The sequence below is a fragment of the Rhinolophus sinicus genome, linkage group LG04, assembly GCF_036562045.2.
Source record: "Rhinolophus sinicus isolate RSC01 linkage group LG04, ASM3656204v1, whole genome shotgun sequence".
In the NCBI taxonomy this organism is placed as follows: domain Eukaryota; kingdom Metazoa; phylum Chordata; class Mammalia; order Chiroptera; family Rhinolophidae; genus Rhinolophus; species Rhinolophus sinicus.
The window spans coordinates 184,652,263-184,675,052 of NC_133754.1; the positions used below are offsets into that span (position 1 = coordinate 184,652,263).

The 22,790-nt window shown below is 43.6% G+C and overlaps 1 protein-coding gene across 4 annotated transcripts in view; it reads left to right on the top strand.

Moving 5' to 3' along the window:
- Positions 1–229: 229 nt before the first annotated feature.
- Positions 230–22,790, top strand: part of NUP214 (nucleoporin 214) — a 91,279-nt gene continuing 68,718 nt past the window's right edge. For 2 of the 4 annotated variants that reach the window (XM_074331194.1, XM_074331195.1), the window contains exons 1-13: positions 230–650; positions 2,894–3,089; positions 4,617–4,768; positions 5,561–5,759; positions 6,681–6,751; positions 7,939–8,002; positions 8,433–8,536; positions 11,160–11,266; positions 11,861–11,927; positions 14,111–14,237; positions 15,319–15,480; positions 18,682–19,153; positions 20,842–20,999. In XM_074331194.1, the coding sequence (XP_074187295.1) occupies positions 378–650; positions 2,894–3,089; positions 4,617–4,768; positions 5,561–5,759; positions 6,681–6,751; positions 7,939–8,002; positions 8,433–8,536; positions 11,160–11,266; positions 11,861–11,927; positions 14,111–14,237; positions 15,319–15,480; positions 18,682–19,153; positions 20,842–20,999 (2,152 nt within the window). In that variant the 5' untranslated portion in view covers positions 230–377. The remainder of the gene's footprint in view (positions 651–2,893; positions 3,090–4,616; positions 4,769–5,560; positions 5,760–6,680; positions 6,752–7,938; positions 8,003–8,432; positions 8,537–11,159; positions 11,267–11,860; positions 11,928–14,110; positions 14,238–15,318; positions 15,481–18,681; positions 19,154–20,841; positions 21,000–22,790) is intronic. The other 2 variants (XM_074331192.1, XM_074331193.1) reach the window with 1 other exon arrangement.

Genomic DNA, 22,790 nt, shown 5'->3' on the forward strand with positions numbered 1-22,790 from the left:
GAATAAACAAAGATGATCTCTGGTGCCCTTTAACCTCCCCTTGCAGCGCCCGTGCTGAGACGCAGAAGTCGCCGGTGGCCAGGCCCCAACCCACCCACTTTCTGAACCCCTTTTCCTCCACAACCCCCTCCAAAGCCGCTCTCAAGAGCTTCCCCTGGAAACGTGTATCAAGTCCTAACTTCTCTGAATCAAGAACTATTAATCACCACCTACAGCCAAAGGTTACTGTGGGGTCTCAACGGAACACTGAGCGTGGGCCGCTCAAGCACGCGCCGTCCGATGAAACAACCCAACGCTAAGCAAACCCGTCCTAGTTGCGGACGCGGGGGGCGGGGCCTGGACGTTCCAGGACGCAGGCGCGCGGGCCGAGCCGGCCAATGGGAGGCGGCGGCCTGGAGAGCGCGCGACTTCATATACTCCCTCAGCCTCATCGAACCGCAACGCCCACCGAGAGGCGTGACGCCACTTACGCGCGCCGGAAGTTCGGGGCTCGCTGCGCGCCGCTAGCGCTGAAGGAAGGAAGTTGGCGTTGGAGCGGCCTGGGCTGTGTGGGCAAGGCCGCGGGGCAGCTGCGGCTGCTGCTACGACCCGCCGAGTCCGACGCGATGGGAGACGAGATGGATGCCATGATCCCCGAGCGGGAGATGAAGGTCAGATACCGGCCGGGGCCTTCGCGTTGCCTTGGAGCCCCACTGAACGGCGAAGCGCGGTTGCCGGCTGCCCCGCCTCCCGCTTGAACTTTCCCGGCGTTCAGAGTTCTCACCTACGCGTCCTGGAGCACTCTGCGGTGCCGCCGGCGTGTTAGCCCCGCCGAGTGCAGTGTCCCCTTCCCTGGGTGGTCGTGTGCGCACCACCTCAGTTTCTCTAGCTACTTAACATGGTGGTCGGAGTAGCGATAATAATTGCTGTTCATTGAACGTTTACTGTGAGCCAGGCACTGGGGTAATCACACAGCAACCCTACGAAATAGTTAATATCAAGATGCAAGTCGAGGTTCGGAAGGTAACTTACCCAGAATCACGTCTGACAAGGAGGCTGTAATGCAGGCGTTTTGTAAGACCCTCTCTTCACTCTCGTTGTATTACCTCTGTAAGGTTCTCCGGGCTTGTCTGGTGCAGAGCCAGGGTTCATCGCCTGTCCTACAAAATCTTTAGTTTATTAGACTAGGAGGGCTGTTTCGGTACTGGAAGTCTGCTTGCAGTCGGGAAACGAAGGAGAGGGGCACGTGATCCCAGTGAAAATTACAAGCACCTGAAAGGGAGTAAGTTGCGGGAAGATGTTAGGCATTTGAACAGCAAATCACTGAAATGCGTTTGGAGTAGTGACTCGCTCTTCCTTCTTGAGAATCACTTCCTGAGTGAACCACCCAATGAGAATGTGCCGTATTCCTCAGATATGCTGGGGCTGAAGGAAAAAAGGTTTTAGAACCACAGGCTTAGAAGATGGTAGTGTCCCTTTAAGTTGCTGATTACAACAGAAAGGAGAGCACTCTCCTGCCTTTTCATCTCACTGGCCCTCCACCCCTTGTGACCAAGACCCAAATAGAATATTTGGGATTATCAGGATAAGAGGCACAAAAAAAGACCGAAAAATTTTATTCTACTTCTGTTTGAAACCATAGTATGGTTTCACCTGGAAAGCTATGTGTGTATTTTTGATCATCGTACTCAGTTGGAATTAAGAGTATTTCAGTTAATCGTTTAGCAAATGTGCATTAAACATCGAATCCAAGGAAATTTGTATGTGGGGTGTGTTAGGGATCCTGTATGAAACACCGTAAGTGTACAAAAGTGAAGGCTGAGAATGGCTGTTTTTCGCTTTTACAGTTTTGGAATGTGAGCAAAAGGGGATTCGCAGTCTTTTCACCCAAACCTCAACTTAAGGACAGGTATATAATTGAAGAAAAAAAATTCAACCACCTACAGTATACCTTAACATAGTGATTTGGTAAACTTACGGAACTCTTTTTTTACCAAGAGGTTCTGCATGCTGAAAATTGTCTTTGGAAGCATATAGATAAATTCATGGAAGACTACGCGAGTCGGGCATTGACAGGAGTTTGGGGAATGCTCCCAGGCCCTGAGTTACTAAGGAGCATAAAAATGGAAGGAAATGAAAACTGGATAGACATGGGGGCGGGGGGTGGCAGTGGATGTGGCAGAGGTGATGTCGCAGGCACTTGTAGAAGGGAAGCAGTGTTGTGAGGTGAGGCTCCAGAGGTGGGTGGGTCAAGTCGTGCCTGGCCTTACAGCCTGTGTTAAGGATTTTGGACCTGTGTGTAGATGTCCTCATGGCATCCAGGTATGTTTTCAGGTCTTGAACACCAAGAGATTGACCATGCATATCCTTTTTGTGTTTAACATTTGATGCAGGTAGGTCATTTCTTGGGATTCGGTTATCTTTCTGTGGTCATTGTTTACACACACACACACACACACACATTTGTTGAGTACTGCAGTAGAAGTTTGAGCCTACAGTGTAGTTGGATGATGCTTTGAATATTTAACAGCTTTTAAAGTACTACTCTGGGTCATGAGACAATACATACTATGAAATAGGACAAGGTTATAAATAATAAAGTGCAGCTTGGGTGGTGGTTAAGACAATAAACTAGGAATTCAGAAAAGGACAAGGTCACCGTGAGTTGAATTAGTCAAGGAAGGCTTCATGATAGAATCTTTAGAAATTTATTCCATTGAATAAATATTAATAAGCGCTATGCCAAGTACCATAATACGCACAGGCAGCTTACAAATGACTGGGTCATACAGTCCTTGGTCTCGGGGGAATAGGTGTTTTGGTGGTACTGGAATTGGATCTACTGTAATATGATGACACATGATTTAACTTCCTGTTTTCCCTGAACTGATCTTGTTTTGATCCCTCACAACAGGATTTTCAGTTTAGAGCACTGAAAAAAGTGAGGATCTTTGACTCCCCTGAGGAGTTGCCCAAGGAGCGCTCCAGTCTGCTTGCCGTGTCCAACAAGTATGGCCTGGTCTTCGCTGGAGGAGCCAGTGGGTTGCAAGTTTTTACTACTAAAAATCTTCTTATTCAAAATAAACCTGGAGACGATCCCAATAAGATAGGTAAGTTACTTGCTTTATGTTGCATAGTAGAGAGAGGCGTATAATGAAGTGCTAACGTCGTTTCCTTCCCGAGAAATCATTCTAATACTACAGTTAAAACTGCTGTTAGTCCTGAGGTTGACCCCCAAGAAGAGTAAGTTCTAGGTCGGATGCTGGAAGCCTGTCTGGTTGTTCTCTTTGGTCCTTCGTATTTCTCTTTCAATGAGTTGTTCCTCTGACCTCAGAGGAAAGAAGAATGTACCATTCTGCCATGTATTCATTTTTGCTCAGTTGACCTTGGGTTCCCTGGCTCTCTAAGGGAAGGGTTTTGTTGCACGGCCTTTTCGTTGGCACAACACTACCATCTAAACAAATAGGAACGTGTATTATTGGGAGCATTGTTGCAAAAATATGGGTTCATGTTGGCAATATTGTGATTTATAAGAAATACATATTTGGTCTTCATCCTCCATTTCTGGCTTACAGGTCCCAGAGCTCTTGGAATTTCCTAAGTGTTGGGGGGAGTGTCTTTTGTTACCCTAATGAGGTAACTTTTGGAAAGTGCCTGAGGATGAGGGCTGGTTGCCTTTGGAACTAACCTAACCGTGTGATTAGAGGGTTGGAACTTTCAGTAACCACCACCACACACGCACCTCCAGGGAAAGGAGAGGGAATGGAGGTTTAATCAGTCACCAATGGCCAATGATTTAGTCAGTTGTGCCTATGTAATGAAGCCTTCATCAAAAACCCGAGAGGATGGGGTGGGAGAGTTTCTGGGTTGGTGAACACGTGGAGACGCAGGGAAAGTCTGGAGAGGGCACAGCAGCCCCACAGCCCTTTCACATACCTTGCCCTGTGCCTGAGTTACATCCTTTTATAATTAACCACTGATCTAGTCAACGTATTTCTCTGAGTTCTTTGAACGGTTCTAGCAAATTAAACCCAAAGAGAGGGTTGTGGGAACCTCTGATTTATAGCCAGTCGGTCAGAAGTGCAGGTAAACAACCTGGACTTGTGTTTGGTAAGTTGGAGGGAGTCGTCGAAACCTCCATTCTGTAGCCAGTCGGTCAGAAGCACAGAGACCCTGGGCTTTCGTCTGGGTCTGAAGTGTGTGCGGACGGGGTGGGCATGTGGAGTACTCTTGTAGGACTAAACTCTTAACCTGTGGGATCTGATGTTATCCCTGGGTTGATAGTGTCAGAATTGAGTTGAATTCTTAGACATCTTGCTGGTTCTCAGAATTCATTGTTAGTGCAGGGGAACCTCTCTACCTGTGATGGAACTGGGTCTGGGAACACAATTTAAGGACACTTTTCAATGGGCAACAGTCACAGTTAGTTTCCCCAGGTCATATGAGGAAGAGTTCCAGGAATACTTAATACTTCGTTATACAGCGGTAAGAAAGCTAACATTTAACCTGCATACCTAGGTATTGGGGTGTTTGTGTTTATGTAGATGCAAAAATTGTTTCATAGATTGAATAAAAGTGTTATGACTTATGCTTAGAACATTCCATTTTCTGCTTTGTCTTTTTTTATGTTTTCATAGTTGATAAAGTTCAGAGTTTGCTAGTTCCTATGAAATTCCCGATACATCACCTGGCTCTGAGCTGTGATAACCTCACGCTCTCCGTATGCATGATGTCCAGTGAATATGGTTCCATTATTGCTTTTTTTGATGTCCGCACATTCTCAAATGAGGTAAGCTACTAGTAAACTGTATTGTCGGTATGGGACCTGCGATTTCCTGGTGTTGAATCACAACCTAGAAATTCTTAGTTGACTCTTGAAGTCCTTTTCTAGATTAAAATATGAGTTTAAGAAAAGTCCTTAATTGTAGAATCATAGATCTTCGAGGTAGAAGGACTTCAAAAACTTATTTGTTAGCACCACCTGCCTTACGGTATTATCATTTTTCACTTACATGTGAAACAGCCAAACCCAAGGCCACTGAGTTAATAGATGTCAGAAGGCCCTGCATCCTGGACTCCTAATGCAGGGTTCTTCCATTCCCAACAGTTTAGTAATGGGAATAGTCTGCAGTGTCAGGTGTTTCCGCTGCCTGTGTGCCAGCTGCCCTCGTGCTCTCCATGCCTCATTGTTTATGCCTACCTCAGCCTCACACAGTAGGTCATGTGGTCTTTATTTTATAGATGGAGGAACAGGCCGAAGGAGTGTAAGGAACTGTCCAAGGGCCCAATACTATGAAGAAGCAGAGCCCAGATTTTAATCTAGTGTCTGCTCTTTGTCAAGTATTTTGCATGTGTGTATCCCCTTCTGGGAGCCCCTCCACTGTGCTAGATGAACTGATTGCCATTTTCAAAGCTGTTGAAATTGTCTGGAACAAAGAGGTTGTTGCGTAGAGCTCAATTTTTTTTTCACGGTCCTGGAGAAAAATGAACTGTAATTTGAGAAAACTTACATAATCAGTACTTTTCTTTGACTGTTACGTGTCTGTATATTTATTAAGCTTCTGGGCATTTGTTTTAAAAGGCTAAACAGCAGAAGCGGCCGTTTGCCTATCATAAGCTGTTGAAAGATGCAGGAGGCATGGTGATTGACATGAAGTGGAACCCCACTGTCCCCGCCATGGTGGCCGTTTGTCTGGCTGATGGTAGCATTGCTGTGCTGCAGGTTACAGAGACAGTGAAAGTGTGTGCGACGCTTCCTTCCACCATAGCAGTAACGTCTGGTGGGTAATATGACTTTCACTCTATGATGTATAGTAATGATAATCTATTTAAAAATTAGTTTCTGGAAGTAAAAGCAAATGGGTTTTTTGCTGTATTCATTGTTGTTTAGTAGAAGTAGAGAGAGTGTTCTTTATTTCCATAGTTAATGTCCTTGAAACCAAACGGCATAGATGATTTAATTTGAATGTGCTTGGGTGTTCTGGAGAAAGAAATATTTTGGTGCGACTGGGCTAGAACTGTGTTTTTGAAAATAATTGTTTCTGGATCTAAAATAGTTGTACCCTGAAAGTCATTTGTACCTTTTGGGGGTAAAAGTATTAGAAATGTCCAATAGGAGCAAGAGAATGATTTCTTGATGTTTGAAAACTTTTTCTATTCCCTTGTCTTATCGAAAGACTAGAGTTTTACATACTTTCCAGCTTTCAAATGGGCAATGTGCCATTGAAAAGGCGTTTTTACCGTGTTTCCCTGAAAATAAGACCTAGCCGGACCATCAGCTCTAATGTGTCTTTTGGAGCAAAAATTAATATAAGACCCAGTCTTATTTTACTATGATATAAGACCGGGTCTTATGTAATATAATATAATACTAGGTGTAATATAGTATAATATAGTACTGGGTCATATATTAATTTTTGCTCCAAAAGATACATTAATTAGAGCTGATGGTCCGGCTAGGTCTTGTTTTCGGGGAAACACGGTAGTGGTCGATTCAGTGGCCCAGTGATTAATCATAATTGGCTTATATCATTAAAATGTTTATTTTCCTTTTTTACTTTGCTGAGTAAGGATGATCCTACAGTCTTCCATGGACTGATAGAGGAACGAGAAGTGGTGATTATGTAGGTGTTTTGATACAGATCTCACTGGTTTGCTCCATTCTTCAGTTTTTAATTGGTAGCCTTCTCTTTTTTGCTCAGTGTGCTGGAGCCCCAAAGGAAAGCAGCTGGCAGTGGGGAAACAGAATGGAACTGTGGTCCAGTATCTTCCTGTAAGTCTTGCCCAGCACTGTTCTTACTGAAGGTACCCACTGTTTGAGGGGTGGTTTCGGAGTACCTCTGGTGTTTTTCCTATTAAAGTGTGCTTTATGCTCATCAGTACACAAATGAATGCAGCAAAGAGTGGAGCTCTTCCCTCCCACCCTCTTGTTCCGTTTAGTGGGAGCCTTCCAGACTTTTCTGCTCATACGCATAGTCTGTGAGTGGATGCATTATTTCTGTTTCGCTTTTTAAATAGAATGTGATCATACTCTACACATGATTCCCCAACTTTATATTCCCAATCCATTCCATAAAAACCGAGCTTACGGGGGACAGGAGTTAATGAAAGGGCTTTTACTGGAATGCAGAGTCACTTTGGGTTAAATCACAGTAATTTGTCCTCTAGCTGAGTCCATCTTAAAGGTTCAGCTTCTCTAACTACAGGCGACAAAGAAAATGGATGTGTGTATTGTTGTGTGTACACTCTCATCCTCCCCCAGTGGTTGTCCTGAGTTAACATTCACAAATTTTCTTCAGTATAAACTGACAGAGAATCCACATATGTCTGGTCAGGCCTATATGGGAAGGAGGGGTTTACCGGCAATGCCGGGACCTGTGCTGTTGTGCATTCCTCCTTGGTCTACTGTTCTCCGGGGGGGTGCAAAGCGGTGAGGTTAAGGCCTCATTCCTTATTTGTTATCGCAAAACGTTATTATGTGAAATTTGGTACATAACCTTTTAGGGCATTAGCCTGTGAAAAGATAATACAATTGGTTTAATTTTATTGGTTTACTGTTTGCCTTTGAAAAAAACACAAAACTTAATAGTATATTGGAGTCCTTTGTCCCAGTCATTAAATACGGAGCCCTGTCGTTCTTCTGAATGTCTGCACTGTGTTCCACTGTGTGGGGGGGCCATCGTTCATCTGCTTCGCCCATCGTTGGTGGTGTCTGTATCGGGACTGGTTTTACTGCTGTCAGTAGGGTTGCTGGGCATCCTCGTCACCTGCATCCGAACACATTCACGTGCATGTCTCTATAGGGTAGCGGCCTCGAAGGAGGCGTCTGGTCTGTGTTCAGTCTCTCCCAGCTCGGAAGGTGAGACCTAGGTGGCTTTTGGGGGACCATAACTGATTTGACCGTTTCATTGGTTTAGGGGCTGTTTCATTTGACACTTATTTTTTTCAAATCTCTTTCAGACTTTGCAGGAAAAAAAAGTCATTCCATGTCCTCCGTTTTATGAGTCAGATCATCCTGTCAGAGGTAACAACTTCTGTTTCTCTTATTGGGCCAAACTCTAAGGGTGCTGTGTGTATTACAGATATTTTAAATTGTGTGATGTACCTACCTACCTGCTCGAGGAGGTGTTGGTGCTTCCTGTGTGAATACTCATTAGTAATGTCGGCTAATTAAGTCAGTGTAACAGTTAGCTGGTAGACACCTGTGTCTCATGGTAAATGACATTAAATGGATCCTGATATTTTTAATTAAAATTCTTCATAATTTTCCCTGATTATAATCCACTAGAAAAAAAAAATACCACTTTTGGATACATTTGGACTTCTAATCAATGAAATCTGGACCTTTGGTAAAGCTATAGTAGTAGGGTATTTTACTCTATAAGATGTTAATTTTGTAACATACAGGGGCTATTCCAGACATAAGGTACTTTATTGGGATGTATGTCTTTCAGTTCTAGACGTGCTGTGGATCGGTACATATGTCTTCACAATAGTATACGCCGCTGCAGATGGGACCTTGGAAACGTCTCCAGATGTGGTGATGGCTCTACTCCCGGTTTGTATATGAAAGGACAGCTTTGTTCTTTGAGAATTACAGAAATCGTCTCATAAAGTTTGAGGCTTAGGCTTCAGTTTCCTTTTCTTACTGATAGTGATGCGATTTCAGTGCCTGGGCACCAATTATGCTACTGAACGGAACGAGGGGCTGCCCACCTGACGAGCAGGAGAGCCAAACACTGAACGTACAGATTTGCAGTGGAGAAATGAAAGCCATTTTATTTGCAGAGTCCCTTTAAGGAGAGTGGGAAGCTATAGCTTAAAACCCAAACTCCCTGATGGCTTTTAATCAGGGTTTTCAAAGGCGAAGGTTGAGGGTTAGGAGTTCTTCCAGCACAACAACCCTTCACATCGGAAAGGGTTCTGGTGTCAAGTTCTGGTCATGTTTCACTCCTTTGAGTCCGTGAGGGGGCGGAACTTTGGTTGCAGGTGCTATTAGAGATCGAAGTTCTCTCCTCACCCGTGGTTTGGCTATAGGACTTATGGTTTCGGTCTGTTGTCTCTGAAAAGCAGCTCAGGATCTTGTTAGAAACAGGACAGGACCGTTTTGAGCTGGTTCTGCAGTTAAAATTAAGGCGTCCATTTAGGGCACATTGTACTGTAATTATAAGGTGAAAAATACCGTGAAACTTGCTTTTGCCTCAGCTGTAAACTGAGTCTCATCAGGTAGGTGTGAACCTGATGAAGACATTTGAGACAAGCAAAAAAGTACGTTGATTTTTAAAATACTTTCACTTATCATTCATCAGATATGCATCAGATGCGTACAGTGTGCTAGGCACTGCTTTAAAGCTGAGAATACAACATCCTTGCATTTCTGGATCTTACATTCTAATGCGTGTGCCAGTCAAAAAAATAAGTGCAGGATCAAGGAACGATAAGGGTGATGGAGGAGATAGAGCAGGGTGAAGGAAGGGGGAGCTGATGACGGGTGGGGTTTAGATCTGTGGTCAAGGAAGGCCTCTGAGGGGGAGCAGCCATTCGACAGAACAAGGTGAAGTGAGGGGTGAGTCATTGTGAAGACAAAAACGTTAGTAAGGTTTGCGAAGTCTTGGTGTATTGCGGCAGCATTTTTAAAAAATGAGGCAGGACTTACATTTCCAAATCTCATTAACTTTCAAAGTTCAGAACAACATTTAAAAATACATAAATGTCTAAATATACTAAAGTGTGAGTTACAGTAGTCATTCTGTTTTGAGATCTTGTTTTACTTAGTAGTAAATTACAAGCATCTTTCTGTGTCAGATAAAATCTGAATTTGGCTTTGGGCAGATAATTTGTTTAGCTCTGTTTTTATTAACTCATAGGTTTCTGATACAGTTGAATTTTAATATGTTTTCAGTCATGCACCGCTTAACTCAGGGATAGGTTCTGAGAAATGTGTCACGTGACATCATTATAACGTGTACTTACTCAAACCTAGATGGAGCAGCCTATAGCACCCCTAGCGTAGACAGTGTAGCCTATTGCTCTGGAGGAGAGGAGAAATAATTTTACCTCTGTTCTTCTTGGTTCTTGGCTGAGAGATCCCTGTAACAAAAGGCAGATTAACAGGAGAAAAACAAACAAAAGTTTAATAACATATATACCTCCTGTACACTGAGGAATTGGCCCACATGGTGGAAGCTACCACCTTAAATACCATCTTCAGTGGAAGACAGAAGATGTTGGGGCTGCGGGGAGTCACTTAGGGGAGGTGACCAGGAAGAGCACAGTAAACGAGGGTAAGGTCGTTATGCAGAATAACTGGTTGTCTTTGCCTTGGTAAGAGTTTCTAGAGATGAGGTCATCCCATTTTCCTGGTCCAGCCAGGGAGCCACCCTTACCAAAGGCGATTTCCCTTGTAAATGTGTTTTATAAACGTTAAATTCTACTTGGTTTTCCAAGGTGTTTCTTAAAATTAACCAGTTTAAAATAATCCTTATGCCAAATAGACATATTTTGGGGTGACAAATTCTGTTCCCCTATGGCTCCTAGGTGACAAACTTGTAGAGCGTGTCACTACTGAACACTGTAGGCAGTTGTAACACAATGTAAGTGTGTAATGTGTTGCCCTACACACCGTTATGATGGCTACGATGTCATTAGCTGATAGGAATTTTCAGCTCCATTGTAATCTTACGGGACCACTGTCGTATATGTGGTCTGTCACTTACTGAAAAGTCGTTACGCAACACGTGAATGTACTGAAAATGCCTTATTTCAAGATACTATGATTTTCTATTCCCAGGGATAATATTAACACTAGCATGTATTTATCGAGTGCTAATGTTCCATGTCCTATGCTAGAAGCTTTATATATGTTATTTCGTTTTACACTTACAACAGCCTTTGACATATGTTTAGTAGGTCCATTATACACTGAGAAAACTGAGTATGGGAGAGGTCGAGTAGTAATCTGTCCATGCTTGTCCAGTGGCCAGAAAGAAACAGACCGTTTGAATTTGTCTGGGTTGGTGGGCAGCGTTCCTATTCCTTGTAGTGCTCCACGCTGCCTTTAGATCTTGTCTGTATATTTGGACGTAGGTTTTTGAGTGAATTTCTCATACAACTTAAATGGTTCACTGTGGGATTAAAGAAGAGTCGCACATGAGATTTTTTTCTCATTCCATTCATTGTAGAAAAAAGAAGAAAAGCACCCAGAGGTGTTCGTGAACTTCATGGAGCCCTGCTACGGCAGCTGCACGGAGAGGCAGCACCATTACTTTCTCAGTTACATTGAAGAATGGTGAGCGATTTCTGCTCCCACTGTCAGGTCACACCTGAGTCCCTTTGTTCCGATTTGAAATTTTTTCTGTAAGAGAGGAAAGTAGAGACTTGAGGTGCCATGAATATATGTTAAGCTGATGCTAGATTATGCCTTTCTGACTATTTCCCCAGTCTTGAATTATTTAGCTCAAATACATGCTAATCTTAAAAAGCCCCTTTTCTTAATAACCCCAGTGATGACTTATGATATTTAAGGAAAATATTGAAAGTTGCCCTGTGAGAGCAACTCCCTTTGAAAGATATGTAGATGACTTGAAGCAAAGCTTCTGTGGCTCTAACTAGATTATTCTGTTTGTAGGGTGATGTGTTTAGTGGGAATTCTGATGTGATTCTCTTGTGTATCCCCTTTGTCTTAAGTTGGTAAGCAGTTGGCTGAGTCTCCAGGACTTTATCCAGTTAAAGAGTCGAGTTTTACATCACCTTTCTTCAGCCATAGCTCAAACCTTACCTTCCTCCTTCACACTCAAGGAAATCCTCAGAGAAGTTACTGTGCACTCAAGTCAAGTTAGATTATTGTTTGAATTTAATGGTCTTCTGCTTTTATTCTTTGAAGGGATTTAGTGCTGGCAGCATCTGCAGCCTCAACAGAAGTTAGCATCCTTGCTCGGCAAAGCGATCAGGTAAATTCTTCTCCTTTGTCACTTGTATGTGATACTTTTCTGATAGAGACTTTGGAGGGAGTTAACTGTGTGGTCAAGATTTAGATGAGCTCACGTCCCTTTTCATGAGTTCCTGGATGAGAGCAAAGCTTAAATGACAAAGTGCCTTGGACCAGATGGTTGGGTGTTGCCCGGGACATATGCGGGTGTCAGAACTCGCAGTTCTTCAGTGTCATAAAAATCCCGTCTGTTCTCTCTGGATCCATCCACAGTCTGTGGGTTAAACATACTATGTAATCAACCTCCAGCAGGAGCATACCTGGTGTGTAGGAGGTTTTTCCTGCCTTGTTCTATCTTAACCATCTTTGTTTTCTTCCTATTACTTGAACCTGCCCCTTCTGTTCAATTATCTGTAACCCATCCTTGATCATGGGCGAGAAACACGCAGGTCACACCAAATTGTGACTCACCAGAAATACGTTCTGTTGCACTTTGAGAAACCATCAGAAAGCTGGAAATGCTGGTGCATAGAAGAACCCACCTTCCTCCTTGAGGGCAGGGAGTGGACTGAGGCAGTCGCAGAGTGACCAGAGGAGACGTGCTAAAAGGGAAACTTCTTTTTAAAACTCCGCCTCGAGATTAAAATTGTTTCGTGTACCCCATACACACACACTCATGCCTCTTCACCCATTCAGCATTTGTCCATCGCTCTCTGGGTGTCAGGGTGGCGCACCGTCTGTGGCACTCATAGTACATATGGTGGGCCGCTTCGGGGTCATGACCAGAGGTCAGCAGTCTGATTTGCTGCTTTTGGATTGGCTGCACTAATGATTTCCTAATAGCACAAATATTTTGTGTTCACACACTTAAAGTACACTTTTATCTTTACTTTTTATCAAAGTAATTTATGTACATGGTTGAAAAATAAAGTAGTAGAGATGGGCTTATACATTAAAAAACCATCCCTGCCCCACCCCATCCTGATCCAGCTTTGTTCTCTAGAGGGGACCATTTTTAACTTGTACATTTTTTTTGTCCTAATTCTCACCTCCTTGTCCTGGACTTCTCATGAGTCATTCCTTATTCGTTTTAGACCTTATTGGCTGTTACGGCAGATGAGGATTTAGCTCACATATAACCTACATAATCCCCCCTTCTTCCTCTCAATAGGATTATAGCACTATTTTAGTTTCTTCTGTGGGTTACCTCTGTAACTTTCATATTTTTTACCTTTGTTTCCGATGGTGTCACCGTATAGTACACCCTTGGCCATCCACTTTATGAGGAGTAATCTCAGCACCCCCACCCTTGCCTTGAGCTTCCCCTCCCCCCTCTAGCTGCTGTTGTCTGTGTCTCATCTTTCAAAAATATCAAAACTGATACCGTTTCCATTCTGTTCTGTGGTGATTAATTCTTTATTTTGTCTGCGGTTGTTTTGTTTACATTATTATGAATGTGATTGTTACTCGCTTCATAGCTAAGTCGTGGAGTGTGATCATGTCCCCTTTCCTGAACAGCTTTTTGTTTTTCTCTGTTACTCATTGAACACTATTCTTCTTTGATTCATGCTGCCCAGTTTGTGTTAACACTGAAAGTAAGACAAAATGTTAGTGATTTTTAAAAATTGGAAATCATTTGTTGGAAGGAACAGAGCCCACTCAGCAAACTTAAGCAAAAGGGGCATTTATTGGAAAGACTTAGTGGCTTCTCACGGAACCCGGGAGCAGGAGGATGGACCTGTGTGGGGAGCTCGCGGATAGGTGAGATGAGCATGGAGGTCACCTTGTGTTTGTGGACCCGTGAGCACAGGCATCCGGCCCGCTTTATAGGCTTCGCTGCCCCAGACCGCAGGAGACACAACGGGGGGCCCTGGGCCCAGTCCCAGACTTCTGGGAGCAGTCTGGCTGGTTTCGTGCAGCTGCTGGGTTTACCCGCCATGTTCGGGATTCTACCGAATTTTGGTGGGCGGTGGGTAGTATTTATTCGTAAGGCAGGGACGAGGCGCACCAGGAACAGATTTTTCAAATCAGCCCCTTGCTTGATGGCATACTCATGACTTTTAGACCATCTTCCCAGATTTTAGAGTCTGCCCACACATACGTCATAAAGCTAAACCAAGTGAGTTGTCTTAATATTTGAACAGTGCTGAAGAGCCAGCGCAAAGCTCTAACATGGCGTTTTCTTCTGCTGCTTCTTTTTTCCAGGTGAATTGGGAATCTTGGTTGCTGGAGGATTCTAGCCGCGCTGAACTGCCTGTGACGGACAGGAACGATGACTCCCTGCCCGTGGGAGTTGCCATCGATTACACTAACCAGGTGGAGGCGGCCATCGGTGAGTGCGGCCGACGGCGCTCTGCACATAGTCCTCTCTGTTGGTGGTCAGTGTTTAAATCCCATTCCATGAGTTCACGGCAGAATCGACTCTGTGGAGCACTTCTAACTTCTGGTGGCACACTTCCACTTATAGAGTGACGTGGAGCACATTGTGACAGCACTACACTAGCTTGAGTGGGCACTTATTGATGAGACCAAGGCCAGACACACCCCGTGTCTGTCTGTGTTTCTGTATACTTTCGAATATGGTTGAAATCTAGGACCCCGGGATTTCACTGCTTTGTTTCGTGGCCCATTCCGGTTCCCCCCAGGGACCTCCCGAGGGAACACTAGCCCACACCGGTACTGCATGTCAGTACTTGGTTTGAAGGCAGGGGTTACAAAATGGAGGCCTCGGGCACATGGCTTCTACACGGGGCCTGAGCGTGTCTTCTCCCTGGCTGGAGCTGGGCAGAGCCGCCGTCCCCTGAAATGTGCGGGTGGAGCGGAAGACACATTCTTTGCTCTTTGGTGCTTCAGGCACCATTACGTTCCTTGTCCTTTCCCTGGTCAGGTGATTTGGTCTGGTTAGCTCATTTACTCTGATTCTCTTAAAGTCTCATTTGACAAAATCCATGCTTACGATTCAACTGTGAGTGAATGTAAAGCGATTTGACTCACCTTTCTGTGTCCTACTGTGTGTTTTCCAAAGAGTCTAGTCTGTCATTTTTCTACTTAAACCAGCCACTTGCTAGAGACAAACTCCTATCTGGGTCAGGGGGATTGTTGGACCTACCTCCCAAACACCGAGACACTCATGAAAATCGAGGGAGCTTGGGGTGAGTCCGGCTGCTGCGGGACTGCCAGAGCCTCCGTGCAGGGCCTGCCAGGACGGCGGCAGCCGGTCTCTATGATCATGGTGGAAGCTCTCTTCAGAGAGCGGTTGCCCGGAGAAGCTGTTCAGATCTGATCAGAGCAAACTGCCTCGAGCTGTTGTTGGGACGAGTCTGGGCAGCCCCTTCTTGCTTAGGGCAGTCATTCCCTTCCGGCCCAGACCCTTCAGTTGACCTGGCTCTTTTTTCACTTTTGTTTTCTAACAGATGATGAGAAGACTCTTCCTCCTGCTCCAGTTCTTCTGTTACTTTCAACAGATGGTGTGCTTTGTCCGTTTTATATGATCAATCAAAATCCCGGGGTTAGATCCCTCATCAAAACACCAGAACGACTCTCATTAGAAGGAGAGCGACAGCCCAAGTCATCAGGTACGGTCTCTCCCTACTTTCACAGGAAGGGGCTACATGGGCTTGTACAGGGCCATTCCCAAGGACGAAAAGATGTCATAGTGCACAGGGGTCCATCTTAGTGAGTCAGGGACTAACCTTTCCCTTGAAGACACACACACACACTTGCCTTCCCTTACCCACAAGCTTTGTTCTCCAATCTTTACTTTAGAAAAAAAAGGAAGCTCAGCCAGATGGGTCCCCTCAGGTAATTTGCCAACAATATCCTATTATAAGAGCCCATGTTATATGGTCTAAATCCTGAAGGCGTGTTTAGTCATGAGGGATTGGTTAAATAAATGATTGTGCATTCCTACAGTAAATGCCACGTAACTATTAAAAATGTTAGATATATTGACAAGGAAAGAGTTAGTGGGCTATGAAAAAGTGCTATATAGTGTATGATTTATGAGAAAAATATCTGCATAGAAAAAATACTTGAAAGATGGATTTTACAATCTAAGTAGTGCTTATTTCTGGGTGGGGAGGACATGGGAATTTTCTTTTGCTTACCTGTATTTAATTTTCTTCAGATTTGTTTGCTTCTCTTCTTTGAAAATATTACTTAAGTAATGTATAGTTATTGGAGAAAAATTGGTAAATACAAAACCAAGATCATTAAGGGCCGCTCACCAAGTAGCAGCCCCAGCAGCGTGTCAGTGCATGTGCTCCTGTGCAGAAAGGCACACGTGTCAATGCTAACCTGTATTGTCAGCGTTTTCAGTGCCCTGTAGCTCTTCTGAGAACAAAATATAAAACTTTTTAAAGGGGGTTGTTTCATATTTTCAAACGTCACTAATATTTCTCTTCTTCAATTCTGGGAATATGTAACTATTAAGAATTTCTTTTCTAGCATGGCTACAAATGCTTATCATGTAACCAATTCCCTGTCTAAGAAAAAGCATGTTGACCAGTTGGCTTGGATGAGGCTGACGGTACTCAGTGTCTTCTCGCTGCTTCATCATCAGTGAGCCAGCTACGTGGGCTCCTACCATGTTTCCCCGATAATAAGACCCAACTGGAAAATAAGCCCCAGCATGATTTTTCAGGAAGACGTCGCCTGAACATAAGCCCTAATGCATCTTTTGGAGCAAAAATTAATATAAGACCTGGTTTTATTTTGAGGGAAACATGGTATCTGTGGCCCCAAGTCGTAAACCAGGTGGCTTGCCTAGCCTGGATCAGTGTTGTTGTGCTGGGATATCTGTCTACAGTGTGTGTGCTCAGTTGTTTTTCCCTGAGGGGCCATGAGTACCATAAGCTGCTGTACCCACTTGCCTGGTCTGCCTGTAACACGCAGTGTTCCCTGTGGGATGACGCGTGTTTCTGCGCACAGTCCATCCGGAAGGACTTTGCTAGTCGCCCATTAAGCCCCAGTTTACTGTTCGCCTGTCCTAGAAACACACTCCTTTTGCTCTTGGCCCAGAGGTAATAGCCATGTTCAGATGAATGGAAGAGAGCCATGTAGGGGCAGGCAGTGTCCCGCCAGCTCTAGCTAAAGCCCAGTCGTGGGTTCAGAAGACATTAATGATTCCGTTTCCAAGGATGCTGGGTTGAATGGTCAGAGATAGCAGTGTGCTGGTTTTCAGATGTTCAGTTCCGTTTTCAGTGGGAAAAGCACTTGTGATTTCTTTCGGGTCTGGCATGTACTCTTCACGTTGGTCTACCAAATGTGAATGGAGGATTAACACGTGTGTGTGTGTCTGTAAAGAAGTTAGCTGTTGTTGGTTCCGTATTCATTGTGCAAAAGAAGTATTAACAATAGATTTGCTCACATTCTTATACTTTCATAAAAGAGACAATTCGTAAAGCAGTGTTTTCAGACTTGTATCTGAAGTATTTCATTGCTTTAGAACAGAGTGAGGTAAACTGTTATCTCAAGACAAGTTGGAAGAACCAAGATCCATTAATATCAACGTATTGGTAAAAAATACTCCTTCCTTATTTAGTTAGTTATTCAATTTAGAGAAGTAACATGTTTATAGAAAGTTTGGAAAATAGAAATAAATTTAAACTTGTCTTTTGGGGTTTTCTCTTCCAAAGTTTTGTCATAAACGTATTTCTTCATAGTTATATTCAGATTGTATATATCATCGGTATGCAGGTTTATAATTTAAATTGTAAGCATTTTCCAGATTCTTATATAATTTTCATGATTCATTTAAAAGAATGACTGCTTAATAGTCGATTGGATATTTACCATGTCTTTCTTTTTTATGTCATTTTTATAGGCTTTATTCTTAGAAGTGGGATTACTGGGTCCATTTCTTATGATTTTAGAGACATAATGCTAAAATATCTTCTAAAAGACTGTGCTAAATTAGGTACCTGCTAGTGATAAAAGGTTTCAGGTTCATTTTACCTTTCCAAACATAAACGGATTATGAATATTTAAATTTTGATAATTTAAAGGATAAAAATATGCATTAAATAAATGTATATTTCTTCTCTTAGATCGAATATATTTTCTTTGTGTGAATTAGGTTCCCAGCTTATATCTATTAGTCTTGAAATTGTTTTATCTCGATTTGTACGAGTTTTTAAAAAAATATAAAACATTGTCATTTGCTGCATATTTTTTTTAGTTCTTTTACCTTTTAGGTATGTAACTTTTTTATATAGTCAAATCTTTATCTTTTCCTTTTGTGATTTTTTTTTTTTTTTTTGGTCGCTTCTAAATTTATTTAGCTGTTAGCCTCTCAGAGACTTAACTCTGTTTTTGTCTCCTTTGTTTTGAGATATAATACATAAGTGTTTTATATATATATGTATATATATATATCTTTAATTCATCTAAAATTGCTTTTAGTGGCTATTACGAAGTAGAAATCTGAATTAAAATTTTTTCCTGGTTGTTGCAGAATGACTTATTTTTCATTGCAACGTTGCGAAATGTATTTTTTTTTATTATCCATCTGTGTATCTGTGAAGTCCTGTTAGTCTGCATAATGTTCTTCCCCATTTCCTTTATCCTTCAAAGTTTTATACATCTCATCCTATGGAACGTTTGCTATGGAAAGTGCAACATCAACTCCATTTCCTTTTTTCTTTTTCCTTCATGAACTAGGACCATTATTTTTGGCTTCGTTCTGCCACAAACCCTTAGCCACTTGCTTACTGTTATGTGGACCTCTGCCGTTAAAGTGTTAAGTTCTCCCTTTTTCTCCATTTTTCTCATTGCAGGAAGTACTCCCACTACCCCAACCTCTCAAGCCCCACAGAAACTCGATGCTTCGGCCGCCACAGGGCCCGTCTGTGTTCCACCTACATTGTTGGCTGCTCCCACCTCCACCTTCTCTTTGCCTTCTGTCGCTGGAACCTCCGCCGCGTTCTCCTTTAGTTCTGCATCCCTGAAATCCTCTGGCTCTGTCCCTGGGGAGCCCCCTCCTTACTCCAGTGGCTCTGACAATTCCAAAGCAGCTCTGTTCTCTGGTGCACCCACCTTCTCTTTTGCTCCTCCCTCTCAAGCCTCCCCAGCCCCTGTCCCTGTGGCCTCTCCCATGGCACCACCAGCTGCCTCGTTCTCCTTTGGATCATCGGGGTTTAAACCTGCCATGGAAAGCACACCAATGCCAAATGTGTCCGCTCCAAACATCGGAATGAAACCCTCCTTCCCACCCTCAGCCTCCACAGTTAAGGTCAACCTTAGCGAAAAGTAAGTGACACTTCAAGATTGAGTCTTCCGTTGGGTGGGTAGAAGTGTGGCGTGTATTCACTGAAAACAGAGCCACTGTGAGTGGAATACTTGAGGAGATTTCCTGTTTTTTCCAAAGTAATACTAGCAAATGGTAAAAAATCAAGTAACGTAAAAGATTTGCGTTTCATCAGTGGACAGCGTCCAGAACAGTCTCTTAGAATTTTTTTTTTTTTTAACTATTAGAGGTTGATATTTAATTTTTTTTTTTAATTGGGGAACATTGTGTTTTTCCAGGACCTATCAGCTCCAAGTCAAGTTGTTTTTTTTCAATCTAGTTGTGGAGGGCGCAGCTCAGCTCCAAGTCTAGTAGTTGTTTTTAGTCTAGTTGTGGAGGACACAGCTCCCTGGCCCATGTGGGAATCGAACTGGCGACCTTGATGTTATGAGCAGTGCGCTCTAACCACTGTGCCAACCGGCCGCCCACCTGTAGTTCAACTCCAAGCTCAAGCTGTTGTTTCTCACTGGCCCATGTGGGAGTCGAACCGGTGACCTTGGTGTTATGAGCACTGCGCTCTAACCAACTGAGTCAACCGACCGCCTAGAGATTAATATTTAACTACTTATTTTGCTTTTGCAGATGTCAAATATAGGAGATAGTTCTTATTTTTAAAAAATGCAGCGCTACGGAGCACGTGTCAGTCCTGTAAGGGAAGTGAATCTCTTGTAGTTCTTTTTCGCCTTTTGTCCACCCTTGACTCTGAGCTGTTTTCTACACAGCCACCAAGTGGTCTCGTGAAATTGTAAATACGTTAGCCTGACAGTCCCCAGGGGCTTCTCCTTGCTCGTGGAGTCCCACCTCCTTCGCGTGGTATTCCAGTTTCCTGCAGATCTGGGTCCTTCCAACTCACGCATCTCTTACTTTTTACTTCTGTATCTGCTTGTTGTGTTCTCCCCACGAGAATGGAAGCTTCTTGAGGGAAGTGATCCCTTATATATTGTCACCCTTCCCCAGGTAACCTCTGAGTATAAACCTACCAGTGTGCCCCCCATTCATCTGTACTATCTCTTGTTGCCATGGAGATGGTGCTAGCTGTTGTCACCGCTGCCACCATTGTCATTGTCAGTATTAAATTGTCACACATCCACTTCATTTTATAGTTGCCTTGTGCTCCTTTTTGTGCCTGCGTTATAAATTATTTCCCCAGTCATCTAATGCTGGACGTTTAGATTGTTTACAGACGTATGTTCTTTAGGAGAAGCTTACCTTACATTCTCCGTAGGCGGTAAATATCCCAGAGATGGAGACCTGCTTTCCTCTTCCTTTTTTCACTCCTCAGAGGAAGCAATCACTCCCAAACGAATTATCAGTAATTTCCTTGGTGAAAGGAGGGTACTAAACTCTCCTAAGTATAATTGAGTCCCACCCTCTTTTGTTTTACACGGCTTGATAGAATAAAAAATAAGTATTTCATATCGTGATAAACTTAGTTTCATTTTCACATGAAGTACTTACTTGGTATTTTCATTAATCATTCCTAGATAAGCAGAAGATGAGAAGTTTTCTTGCATTTTCCCCTTTGATAGGAAACAGCTAAGCATTTCCGTTTCTTGAACGCTAAACTGTGGATAGTAAGTTACCCTTTGATGACGTTGCTCTTGACCAGCACGAATCATCTAACCGCAGGCTGTTCTGATGCCGTTTTCAGGTTTACTGCCGTGGCTGCCTCTGCTGCTGCTGGTAGCTCACAGAGCCTGCCCTCTGTGCTGCCGTTCTCCTCTGCCTCCAAGCCAGCTTCGGGGCCTCTCAGCCACCCCACGCCCCTGTCTGCGTCATCCAAGTCCTCAGTCTCTCCCTCAGCTGCAGGTATGATCTTCAGCAAACTACTTGAGAGCTCAGATGAACATTTTCCAGTTGTGGAGAAGCCTAGCTAACACAGTGGGACTAGGTCAGCTTTTCCTGCTTCCTGCATCTCATACTTATGTGCTACGGCTTCTGTACTTGTGTTGGGAGAATTTTCAATGGCCCCGTGTGAGGGGCAGTTACAGAATAATTCTTTAAGCTGCGAAGAAAAGAGCCTGCAGTGGCTATTACCCTTATTGCCTCTGGTGGCCCTTTGGCTTTTCACACTCAGCCCTTCTGTAACAGATTAACAAATAAAGATGGTTAGTGGAGATGATTATTACAGCCAAGCTGAATTTCTTATAGCCAAGTTGCATTACGAACCTCCATGAGCAAATGTACCTAGCCTCTCCCTTTTTTCCTATCAAACCTGCAGAAAGGTTACAAAAATTGTATAATGAATACTATGCCTTTCACCCAAATTTAACACTTGCTAACATTTCACACCATTTGCTTTACCTCCTTCTTTTTATGTACATTTTTTCCTGAAACATTTGACAGTTAATCGCAGACACCATGAAACACTTCACCCCTACATACTTCAGTGTGTATCTCCAGAAAAACAAGGGCACACAATACGCTATCACATGCAGGAAATTTATCAATAATCCACCATCCATATTCACATTTCCACAGTTATCCTAATGTTTTTTATGGCTTCCGCCCCCCCTCTCCCCCCAAGCCAAGAACCAATCAGCGATCACCTTATGTTCCAATTTTGTCTCATTAGTCTCCATCTCACGCAGTTCTTCTCTTTTTGGTCTTTCGCAGCATTGACTCTTACGAAGAGGGCAGGCTGGTAGTTTTGTGGACTGTCCCTCAGTTTGGATGTGATTGTTCCCACATGATGAGATCCCGCTTAAACGCTTTGAGCAGTGGCACCATGTAGGGGATGTGCATCGCTTTGCCTGACTCACAGAAGTGAGGCTCATTTGTCATTTGGTTAAGGCGGGGTTTGCCAGATCTGTCGCAGTTTTGAAGTTGGTTATTGGCATGAATGCCAGTGGTAATACCTAGCCAGACATATTTAGATTGCCATTTGGTGTTAGAGGGATAATTTTATTTTGGTAAATACTGAGCAAGCATCGAGCTGTGAAATTCCTGAAATTGTCTCTCCTTACCTGTTGCTGAGGAGAAAAGGGCTGCTTTGTGGAGTTTGCCAAAGTCACCTGCCTCGTTGCAGGACTTTTCATTCGATTCTGAAAGATAACTGTGTAAGACCCAAAAAGTTAGGAAGCCTTGGCTTAGTCTTTTCACATCTCTTTAATGGTTTGGGAGAGAAAATTTGAATCTTAATGCACATTTACTCTCTCCCTTTCTGCTGCTCACCGCCCCAATCTCCTCCACACCCCACATACACCCATTACTATTCATTTGTAAAGTTTGGAGGTCCTAGATTATTGGCTCTCAGTCCCAGTTGCACTGGACTCTCAGGGGGATCCCTTTCCTAACAGTTTATCAGGCTCTCTGGGGGTGAGATTTGGGTGTGGGTTTTTGGCTGGTTGGTTTTAAAAGCTCCCTACGTGATTCAAATGCACACACGGTGAGACTTGTGTTAGAGGCTTCAAGGAGGGTCTGAAGACCCTGCGAGTCCTCACACACTTTGGCCCCAGTTCCTCGAGGTACACCAGGAGTCTCTGTGGGGAGTAAGGATGGGCCAAGTGGCCGGCCTCCTGGGCGCGCCCACCAAACACCTATTACCAGAGTCACTCTGGTTTTATCTGCTTTTTAAATGGGTTTCACATCACATCTAAA